An 11,315-nucleotide genomic window follows, 5' to 3' on the forward strand; every position below is an offset into this window, starting at 1 on the left:
TGGCGCTGGGGGGGAGGTGAGGGCAGTGGAGGGATGGGGGTGGGAGGCCCCAGGTCCTCGCCTGCAAAGTGGGGGTGAAGGCCGGCTTCCTGCACCTTCTGAGGCAGGCGACATGGGAAACGGCGAAAGCCTTGTGGGGAGAGACCCCTGGGGGAGGGGGTGGGAGGGTGGACCCCAGTTGCATTCCAAGAGGAAGTGCAGCCGCAGGGGCGGGGATGAGAGCCTGTCAAAGGGATTCAGGGGCAGATGGACAGACAAACACCAAGCCGGCCTCCACCCCTGCCTGCCCGCAAACGCCAAGTCCTTCCCCGGAGCCGAACGCCACCTCTGAGTGGTTCAGAGTGGGGGGTGGTCCCCTCCCTCTTCCCTGGAGACAGGGTGCCTTTGTGGGCGCCACGGCCTGGGGAGGCCGGGGAGGTTCAGACGCGGCAGGAACGCCCGTCCCTGTTAGCCAGTGCCCTCTCCTCACCCTCAGTGGGGTACCTGGGACTCAGCCTGCCCTGGAGGGGCAGACACATGGCCTAACACCCAGAGGCAGGCCCCGCTGGGCCTCTGGAGCCCCTCGTCCCCACAGAGACAGGTTCCATCCTGCTTGTCTTTGCCTGTTTTAAGTACCTGTCTGGAGCTCGGGGCAGTTGTCCTGGGACGGGTGGCACCCCTAGCCTGGGTCCCAGTGTCCGCTAGGGCCCCCCGCCCCTGCGGAGGCGCCGTGCCCGGGTCGGGAGGGGCGGTCCGGGCCCACACGCTGCCCTCTGCCCAGGACTGCCTGCGGGGGATCCAGAGCTTCCTGAGGGTGCACGGGAACATCGTCTCCACCCTGATCGGCCTGGGCCTCGCCTTCACGGTAGCTCTCACCACCCCCGCGGCCCCTACCCCCAGGGCCCTGGGGACCCGCAGGGCTCGCCCTGCACGGGGAGCAGGGAGGAGCAGGCCTGGGGGTGACAGGACCTCCTTGACCCCCTTCCCCGGGGGGCGGTGAGCCCCCAGAGCTGCTGGGACATGTGCTCTGTCCCCCCGCCCACCAGGTGTACGCAATGCTGCTTAGCTCCTTCATCTGGTTCACCATCCGCTTGGGCAGATACCCTGTGAGCCAACGGTAGGCCCACCCACCCCCCACCCCCACCACCACCTCCCCAGAAGGGTCCTAAGGGCCTGCAGGTGCGGGCAGGGGGCAGACAGCACCACCCCTTCCCGCTCCCAAGATCCCACCTCTGCTCAGCTGTGGGGCCCCTGGACCGAGGGCCCAGGCCAACACCCTAGAGCAGGCCCTTGGGGGGCAGCAAGCACTCCGCCAGGCAGGCTCCGCCCCCTCCCCGCCCCCGCAGACACCCGGTCTCACAGCGGCGTCTCTGGGGCCCCCAGGACAGCCCCCTGCCTCCATCCATGCCGCAGGCTCCTCCACCGCTGACCCAGCCCCTCTGCTCTGGCCACCTGCCCGCCCTCTGGGCCCAGATCCCGGCCCCTCGCGTCCTCACCGTCCCTCTGCCCCTCAGGGCCCGCGACCACCCTCCCCAGGAACCCAGAGTCTACAGATGCATCCGGGAGGGATCCCCGTCTCCGCGCCCGTCCAAAGCAGATGCTCCTGGGGGCCGTCTGAGTCCAAGCAGACGCTCGGGTCAGCTTCTGCTGCTCCAGGACACCCACCCGCCTACCCACGGAAGCGGAGAAGCTACGGTCTCGACTCGCATGTGACCCTCGTGGGAGGGGAGGAGCTGTTTCCCTCCACGTGGTGGGGGGTCAGGGAAGAGGAGGCTTGACCAGACCAGCACCTCCATTGAAGCAGACGGGGGTTGGGGGAGCAGGGGTCAACTGCAGACTCTGGGGAGAGGCTGGGGGGTGAGAGTGCGGGCAGAGGGAATAGAGGGTGGGTTTGGCAGGGCTCCCTGGCCCCCCACTCCCAGGCTCTGGGGAGAAGGGAGGACCCACTGCAGGCTCAAGCAGACTGGAGGCAGTTCAGTTCTGCGCAGCGTCAGGACTGAGGCCCCACCCATGTCGGCTGTCCACGGGCTGCTCGGCTCCGGAGACCACTTCCCCTCCTCACACGGCCCCCCATCCTCACATCGCAGGCAGGAGGGCTCCTGCTCCCCTCTGACCCTCCAAGCAGGACTATCTGCAGGCCCAGGTGACTAGGTGAGGGCCACCCGGGTGACTTCCCTGTTGTAAGGAGAAATCACTCGTGTAGTGATGCTGCGTGTACAGTCCCGGGGGTGCGTCTGAGAAATCCTGCCTGCTGCTGCCCCCGTGTCCGCCATCCGACCACCTGACGACTGGCATCCTCGGCTCAAGCCCCAGAGTCCTGGGCGGGACACCGGACTGGCCCAGCCCAGCTTGGGGGCCCCGTCGTAGCTGCCAAAGGAGAAGGAAACACGGCCCGTGGAGCTTCCACCAAGGGGGTGCGGCCCCGCCCCACCGAAACCGGCGGAGTCTGCTTCTTCCCCAGTAAGGAGCAGCGTCTGTGAGGTGCAGCCAAACGGGGACAAAGTGAACAACGCCCGCTGCCCGCAGTCACACTCAGGCCGTAGTACACCTCCCAGAACAAGCAGCTCCCCAGGGACAGACGAGCAGCCTTGTGCCGGAAGCTCGTGGGCAGAAGTCTCGCGGTTCTGCGGTTCTGGGTTTGGTAACCGTCCAGGGCCTCTTGGGAGGTGTGTTCCTCTCCCAGTCTGTTCTTCTCATCTTACAAAATAAACTTTAAGGAAGGCACCAGCAGTGGTGGGAAGAAGAGGGAACAGGCTCGTATCAGGGACTTTCCTGGCAGTCGAGCGGTGTACGCTTGACGCTTCCACGGCAGGGGCCGTGCAGCATGGCGAAAACCGAAGAAGAAGAGAAGAGAAGGGGTGTGTCACGGTCAGAGTTCGTAGAATCGGATGTGAGAGTGCAGGAGAAGAGTCTGCGCCGGAAGCTGTGGCCGGCACCCTCTGCCATCAGGCTCGCCGCTCCCCTCCCACACCCACCCACTCCGAGCCCTCCCACCTGCTTCTCCTGCTGGCGAGCCCACTTTTCTTGGGGAGGGTGCTGGGAAGGAAGGCCTCCTCCCGGTGGTGACCTCTGCCATGCACCCTCATCACCCCCTCATCCCGCCCTCACTCAGGAGCAGGACCGCATTTCCTCTTGATCCCATCACCGTGGCCCCCTTCGGGGCCCCTTAATCCACTGGCAAAGGAGCCCCGGGTGGGCCAGGTGGGAACGCTCCCCCTTCCAACTCAAGGTCACCACTGTTTTGTTCAAAGCATCCCTTTGCTGGGACTGAAAACCAGGCGAGCAGGGCCCAACAGGGACGAGAGACAGAGCGTGTGTGAGCAGCCCGCTCATTCTAATCACAGGAAGCGGGCCCTCCCCGCCGTGGCCTCCACCCCCGTGCATCCCGATTTGGGGGAGATGGCGGCGTTGACTAGCATGTCCTAAGGACACAGGGCCACGGTCACCCCACTGTCCCAGCCGTGGTCCTAAACGACGCCAAGGCCCCATCCCATGGGGTCTCCTCCTTGAGGAGCTGGGTATGGGGTGGCTCTCGGGGAGCCCAGGGCATCTCCGCTTGCCTTGCTCCTCTGGCTGTAAGGTCAGGTCCTTGCCCAGAAACAGGGATCCGGGAGGAACCAGCCCAGCAGCACGGTGTTAAGTCGGTAAATAAGGGAAGGACGGGCGCGGGTGGGGGGCGATCCAAGTGCAGGGCCAGGGCCCGGCCGGTGGGAACCATCGCTGCCCTTCTCGTGAAGGGGGAGCCGGGTTCAGCAGTGTTTCAGCATGACCCGCCAGAGGGGACGCGACTTCTGGGGAGGCTGTGGGGGTAGTGTTTCCCGGGGAGGTTGGCACTGAACTGTGGACGCAGGAGAGTAGGCGGCCTCCCCCATGTTGGGGGGCACCAGCCAGTTCCCCGAGGCCTGAACGGAGCACATGGGGGAAAGGAGAACGCCCCTCCTCCGGCCCCACCGCCTGAGCTGGGGCGGCTCCAGGCACCGCCTCCTGCCCTCAGACTGCGGTTACCAGCATCGCGGGGGCTCAGGCCTCCAGACTCAGGCTGGATGACGTCACCAAACTGGCCTTCCTGGGCCGCCAGTGTGCCCACAGCAGGTCATTCCCAGCCCCGTAACCACGCGAGCTGTTTCCTCGTAGTACATGCTTTATAGAGGGGTAGGTAGGTAATTGGCTGGATGATAGGTGGAGGGGTGTATGGATGGAAGGATGGAGAGATGGAAGGGTGGATGAATGGAAGACGGACGGATGGGTATAGACGGATATCCCACTGGTGGGCTTCCCAGGGGGCACCAGTGGTGAAAAACCCGCCCGCCAAGGCACGAGACGCAAGAGACGTGATTCCACCCCTGGGTGGGAAAGATCCCCTGGAGGAGGAAAAGGGGCCCACTCCAGCGTTCTTGCCTGGAGAATCCCATCGACAGAGGAGCCTGGTGGGCTGCAGTCCAGGGGGGTCACAAAGAGTCAGACATGACTGAGTGACTGAACATGCATGCAGGCAGCCCACTGGTGCGGTTTCTCTGGAGACTCCTGACCCACACGGGGTCTCACGTCAGTGAACCTGCTACCAGGGGCCAGGCCAGTTTCCCGGAGGTCCGGCATTGTGGTGCAGAGCTGGACGCGCAACTGTGACAGGCTGGGCACCCAGCTGTAGGGGTGTCCTGCTGGGCCCACGGGCGGCTCCTCTCCCTGCCCTCTGCTTTGCGCGGGCCCAGCAGGCAGCATGGGGCTGACTGGGGAAGGAGACACTGCCTGCCTGCCATGGGCTCCAAGGGCCTTACAGGAGTCCAGACCCCCAACCTCACTGGGCAGTGGGGCGCTGCTGGCCTGCCCAGCTACATGACCCAGTGCCCGATGACACCCCCTTCAGGACGGGCAGCTCAGGTCACCCCGCCGCCCCATGTGCGGGGGTCCACCTCTTCCCCAGCCCAGAGGGGAGCCAAACAAGGTGTCCCAAAGGGAGGTGAGGTCCTGGCAAAGGGCACAACTATGTGCCCGCACAGGACTGGCACTGACCTTCTGCATCTCAGCTTCCCCAGCAGCCCTGGGGCCCCTGGGTCACAAGGACCAAGTCCTGTAACCCCGGGGGCACCTGCACCAACTCTGCATGTCGCTCAAAGTCAGCACCCCAACGTGCCGCCTGGATGCAGGTGAAAGCAAAGCGGATGCCCAAACAAGGCCTCCGCCTCCTGCGCACAGGCGCGGGGCACACAGCTCTGTCCCCCGGACCCAGTGAGGACCTGTTTTCACAGGGATTACTCGCGCTCTGCCATGCGGTTTTCACCCAAGTGGCCTACCATGCCTCCTCCAGATCTCCTCGGCAGGGGTCAGCAGCCCGTGGACGGAGCCGACGAAAGCAAGTGTCTGAGTGGTCCTGACGCAGGGCACGCTGCTGTCCCTGCAGGTGAGGGCACAGATGTCCGGCCTCTGGCTTTCTGCATCTTAGGACAGACCTAAAAACTCAAAAACAAAGCCAGGTACTGACTGGCCGGGCAGCCACACACCGGGGGCGGGGGGTGGGCACGTGCGTAGGTTTGTGCCGACTAAGAACACCTGGAGCAGGGCTTCCCTGGTGGTCCAGTGGTTAAGCTTTTGCCTTCAAACGCAGGGGATGTGGGTTCAGTCCCTAGCTGGGGAGCCAAGATCCCGTATGCTTTGGGGCCACAAAACCCAAACATAAAAAAAACATAAAACAGAAGCTATACAGTAACAAAGTCTCAATAAAGACTTATAGAAGCCCTGAAGCTAGGGCTGCCCGTACGCCACCACCTGATTTTTAAGGTTCACTCCTACCCCCATGGGGCGCATCTCACAGGCTGGGGACCCGATCCAGGGTCCCGTCCAGAGGTGGGGTGCCAAATCGCCGCACGTGCAGAAGCCACCCTCCTGGACATGGCCCATCGGTCCTCACACTGCTCGCTCCAATTCCAGTGCTCACAGCAGCGCACGCGTGTTCTTGCCCAAGACCTGAAGACGTCTGTGCGTCCAGGAGACATGACTTCCCGTTCACATGATTATTGGCTGTTTCTGTTTCCTGTTCTGCCAAATGTCTGCCTTTTGCCCATTTTTAAAATCAGATCCTATGTCTCTATCTTCTGAGGCGTGGGGAAGTCTGTATTACTGGGTAGAAGTCACTTGTTACTTGCATGGATTGTAAATACTGTCTCATATTTGCGACCTGACTTTCACTTTCCTTATAGTGACGTCTGTGAACAAAGGTTCTTTGTTCTTTAGCTTTTGATGAAAACTTTAATACAGAAAAGAAGTAGAAAGAGTAATATAATGAATACACATATATCCACGGGAAAGGCTAATTTTATGTGTCAGCTCGGCCAGGTCCTGGTGTCCAGCTATTTGGTCAAACACCAGTCAGATATTGCAGAAGGTATTTTTCAATGAGATTACCATTTTTGTGTGTTTGCACTGAGTCTTCCTTGCTGCGTGTGGCTCTTCTCTAGCTGCGGCGAGCAGGGCTCCTCGATAGATGCAGGCGCAGGCTTCTCAATGCGGCGGCTTCTCCTGTGACAAAGCCCGTGCTCCAGAGTGAGGGCTCAGTAGTGGTGCTCACGGGCTCAGTTACCCCATGGCGTGTGGGATCCTCTTGGATCAGGGATCAAACCCATGTTCCCTGCATTGGCGGGTGGATTCTTAACCTCTGGACCAACAGCAAAGTCTGATTGAACATTTCAACCAGAAGATTTGGAGTAAAACAGATCACCTTCATTGAGTGGGTGGACCTTGCCCAATCATTCAAAGGCCTTCAGAGCAAAGACTGAGTTTTCCCAGAAGAAGGATTTCAACCTCAAAAGTGAAACACAGGGAGCCAGCCTGGGTTCCTGCCTGCCGACCTGCTCATGGAGCTCAGATGTGCCCCTCTCCCAACTGCATGAACCAGTTCCGTAGAATAAATACCTCGTTCTTCATTCTCTCTCTTTATATATAGACACACATACACATACACACACGTGTGTTTACTTTAAGATATGTGTGTATGTAAGACTCTTAAAGTCGATTCCATATGTCATGACACAGAAATTGCATAGACAAGTAGTTCAGCATTCATCTCCAAAAAAGGAAGCTGTTTCCCAGCAGACCCACAATCCCACTGCTGTGCGGCCACGTTAGCAATAATTCCCTGGCAGCGCTGAGAACACGATCTGCATTCCATTTCCACCACGTTTCCATCTTAGCTCTTATTGCTGGCTTGTTCACGCCTAGAGTCTGTCGAGCCCCCTGCCCTGGGTGTGTCTCCTCAGTCTTTTCGGATTCACAGCAGTTTCCTCCCACCCTCAGCATTTCTCCCTGAGCCACGAGCCCATTTCGGGAGCCCGGGTCAGTGGCCCGAAGGTCCCAGGTTCTGAAGGTGACGTCCTCCTGGTGCCCGTCTAAATGTGCCTCTCTCCCCTGTTTTTCTTGTAACTGGAAGTGATCACTGAAGGCTTGGTGAGATGGCAAGTCACCCGCCTTAGAGGGAACCCTGCACAGGTGAGGCGTGGGGTCCTTGCTGCCCCTGCTTGGGAAGCACGGGCCTGCTTGTCACACAGGGGACAGCAGCTATTTCCACTGTCAAGTTACATCTCTCCCTTGCCACGAGCAAGCACTCCATGGTCGTCCTGGTGACAGCCGTTCCCCAGCAGGCAGCCTCCTCCTGGCTGAGCGTCTGTTGGATTGATTATGACACTAGATGTGGCAACACGGCAAGTCGCTGTCGTGATAGTGAAAGTGATAGTCACTCAGCTCGGCTCTTTTCAACTCTATGGACTGTAGCCCACCAGGCTCCTCTGTCCATAGGATGCTCCAGGCAAGAATGCTGGAGTGGGTAGCCATTCCCTTCTCCAGGGGATCTTCCTGACCCAGGGATTGAACCCAGGTCTCCTGCATTACAGGCAGATTCTTTACCATCTGTTGTGATAGGCAGCATATAAATTAGTCTCATCAAGCCCTGCCTCCTACTGGTCACACCCCCATGCAACCCACTTTGTCTAGAGCATGTGGGCTGATCTAGTGAGTGATTTACCTCCAACAACTGAATGAGGGGACAGTGATGAGGTGTCTTCTGAGGCTAGACCCAGCTTCCGTTCTCTTATTGTCTTTGCTCACTCTGCTGGGAGTGGTGACCGTATGGAGGGCTGTCCTGTAAAGGAAGAATTGATGCTTTTGAACAGTGGTGTTGGAGAAGACTCTTGACAGTCCCTTGGACTGCAAGGAGGTCCAACCAGTCCATCCTAAAGGAGATCAACCCTGAATATTCATTGGAAGGACTGAGGCTGAAGCTGAAGCTCCAATACTTTGGCCACCTGATGTGAAGAACTGACTCATTGGAAAAGACCCTGATGCTGGGAGAGATTGAAGGCAGGAGGAGAAGGGGACAACAGAGGATGAGATGGCTGGATGGCATCACTGACTTAATGGACATGGGTTTGAGTAAACTCGGTGCTGCAGTCCATGGGGTCACAAAGAGTCAGACGTGACTTAGCAACTGAACCACACCTATAAGATTTAAAATGTTTTCTTCATTTTGTGTGTGTTTTTTTTTTTTATGTATTATTTGTGTGAAAAGTATTATAAACCTATCACAGTACAGGACCACATAGCCGACAGTGTTAGTTAGATACCCGGGCCGACCTTTTTAGACTTACAAGCGTGATCTCAGAACAGAGCTTGTGTGCATGCAGGGGACTTGCTGTACCACATTTGGGGCCAAGTCGCCTCATACCACCGCAGACAGCTAACATGGTGTATTTGTTACTCCTTCTGTGTCCCTTAGATGACCCTTCTCTAGGAAGACACTTTCCTTCAACTGAGACTACTCGTGAACTAGGACGATTCTTAATCTGACTTCTTCTTGAGTCAGTTCAGTCCATTCATAATTTTCTATCAATGTTTTTGTTTCATTGAGGTTTTCAAATTTCACAGCCTACAACTTTTTTTCTGACACCCTACTTTGAAATAATTATAGCTTTACAGGAAGTTGCAAAGAAATATATGGAGACATCCTGGGCACGCTTCTCCCCTCCTCTAGAAAGCCTGATGGCAGAAACTGCTGTCTCAGCTGACCCCTCCCCGGGTCTAACAGTCGCTACTCAAAACATAACTAACCAACAAGAAAATGGGGAAAGGGACAGCCGGCCTCAAGGACTCTTCCCAGGAGGGTGGAATCTTTAGATCATCGTTAAGAAATAGATTAATAAAAGGGACATCGAAGGGGGCAAAACAAAGGTCTTAATACAGCTGTCTCAAGGATGGCTGGGCCAAAGGGAGGCCTTGCTGGCCTCCCGCCATTAACGGGCCCTGAGCAAGCTTGGCCTGTTTCCACCAGTTTGGAGGAAAGCAAGAAGCAGGAAGGCAGCAGGCACAAAGAGGAAGCGGACCTACACTCTCTGGGCACAGTGATCAGGCGACTTAATCAGAATAAAAGTTGACACTATCTTCAATAGTCAGGACATGGAAGCAACCCAAATGTCCACCTGCAGATAAATGGTGTGTGTATATGTATACACACTATGGAATATTACTCAGCCACAAAAAGGAACAAAATAATGCTATTTGCAGCAGCATGGATGGGTGTAGAGATGGTCATACTGAGTGAGGTAATTCAGACAGAGGAAAACAAATACATGAGTTGCTTTTGTGTGGACTCTAAAATACACAAATGAGCGTATTTGCAAAAGAGAAATAGAGCCACAGGTGCAGAGAACAGAAGTATGGTGACCAGGGAGGAAGAGGGATACGTTGGGAGACTGGGATTCACACAGACACACCACTGCATTTGCTGCTGTTGCTCCGTCGCTCGGTCGCGTCTGACTCTTTGTGACCCCACGGACTGCAGCACGCCAGGCTTCCCTGTCCTTCACTATCTCCCAGGCTTCGGTAAAATTTATGTCCATTGAGTCGGTGACGCTATCTAACCATCTCATCTTCTGTGGCCCCCTTCTCCTCCTGCCCTCAGTCTTTCCCAGAATCAGGGTCTTGCCCAGTGAGTCAGCTCTTCACATGAGGTGGCCAAAGTATTGGAGCTTCAGCCTCAGTCCTTGCAATGAATATTCAGGACTGACTTCCTTCAGGATCGATCAGCTTGATCTTGCTGTCCAAGGGGCTCTCTCAAGAGTCTTCTCCAACAACACATTTCATATACAAAGTAGATAACTAATAAGATAATAATAATATAAAATAGATAACTAATAATGAGTATAGCACAGGAAACTCTACTCAAAACTCTGTAACGAACTATATGGGAAAAGAATCCGAAAGGGGGGGCACGTGTATACGTGAAACCGGCGCACTGCGCAGCACACCGCAGCCGACACAGCACCGCACACAGAGCAGCTCAGCTCAGCTCGGTCGCTCAGTCGTGTCCGACTCTGCGACCCCACGGACTGCAGCAAACCAGGCTTCCCGTCCATCACCAACTCCCGGAACTCACTCAAACTCACGTCCATCAAGCCAGTGATGCCATCCAGCCATCTCATCCTCTGTCGTCCCCTTCTCCTCCTGCCCCCAATCCCTCCCAGCATCAGGGTCTTTTCCAGTGAGTCGGTTCTTCTCATCAGGTGGCCAAAGAATCAGAGTTTCAGCTTTAGCATCATTCCTTCCAAAGAAATCCCAGGATTGATCTCCTTCAGAATGGGCTGGTTGCATCTCTTTGCAGTCCAAGGGACTCTCAAGAGTCTTCTCCAACACCACAGTTCAAAAGCATCAATTCTTTGGCCCTCAGCTTTCTTTTTGGTCCAGCTCTCACATCCATACATGACTACTGGAAAAACCACAGCTTTGACTAGATGGACCTTTGTTGTCAAAGTAATGTCTGTGCTTTTTAATATGCTGTCTAGGTTGGTCATAGCTTTTCTTCCAAGGAGCAAGAGTCTTTTAAATTCATGGCTGCAGTCACCATCTGCAGTGATTTGGGAGCCCCCCAAAAATGAAGTCAGCCACTGTTTCCCCATCTATTTGCCATAAAGTGATGGGAGCAGATGCCATGATCTTAGTTTTCTGAATGTTGACTTTTAAGCCAGCTTTTTCACTCTCCTCTTTCACCTTCATCAAAGGCTCTCTAGTTCTTCTTCACTTTCTGCCATAAGGGTGCTGTCATCTGTGTATCTGAGATTATTTATATTTCTCCCAGCAATCTTGATTTCAGCTTGTGCTTCATCCAGCCCAGCATTTCTCATGATGTACTCTGCATATAAGTTAAATAAGCAGGGTTACAATATACAGCCTTAACATACTCCTTTCCCAATTTGGAACCAGTCTGTGGTTCCATGTCCAGTTCTAACTGTTGCTTCTTAACCTGCATACAGGTTTCTCAGGAGGCAGGTCAGGTGGTCTGGTATTCCCATCTCTTT

At 56.2% G+C, this 11,315-nt stretch overlaps 1 protein-coding gene across 7 annotated transcripts in view; it reads left to right on the forward strand.

Moving 5' to 3' along the window:
- TSPAN32 (tetraspanin 32) overlaps window positions 1-2,880 on the forward strand; it is an 18,495-nt gene extending 15,615 nt beyond the window's left edge. For 3 of the 7 annotated variants that reach the window (XM_010855218.1, XM_010855220.1, XM_010855219.1), the window contains 3 exons: window positions 761-844; window positions 1,026-1,096; window positions 1,494-2,879. In XM_010855218.1, the coding sequence (XP_010853520.1) occupies window positions 761-844; window positions 1,026-1,096; window positions 1,494-1,692 (354 nt within the window). In that variant the 3' untranslated portion in view covers window positions 1,693-2,879. Of the gene's footprint in view, window positions 1-760; window positions 845-1,025; window positions 1,097-1,493 lie in introns of all 7 variants that reach the window. The other 4 variants (XM_010855214.1, XM_010855215.1, XM_010855216.1 and 1 more) reach the window with 3 other exon arrangements.
- The last annotated feature ends 8,435 nt before the right edge of the window (window positions 2,881-11,315 follow it).

Source organism: Bison bison, unplaced genomic scaffold (assembly GCF_000754665.1).
Source record: "Bison bison bison isolate TAMUID 2011002044 unplaced genomic scaffold, Bison_UMD1.0 scf7180017864360, whole genome shotgun sequence".
Taxonomy (NCBI): domain Eukaryota; kingdom Metazoa; phylum Chordata; class Mammalia; order Artiodactyla; family Bovidae; genus Bison; species Bison bison.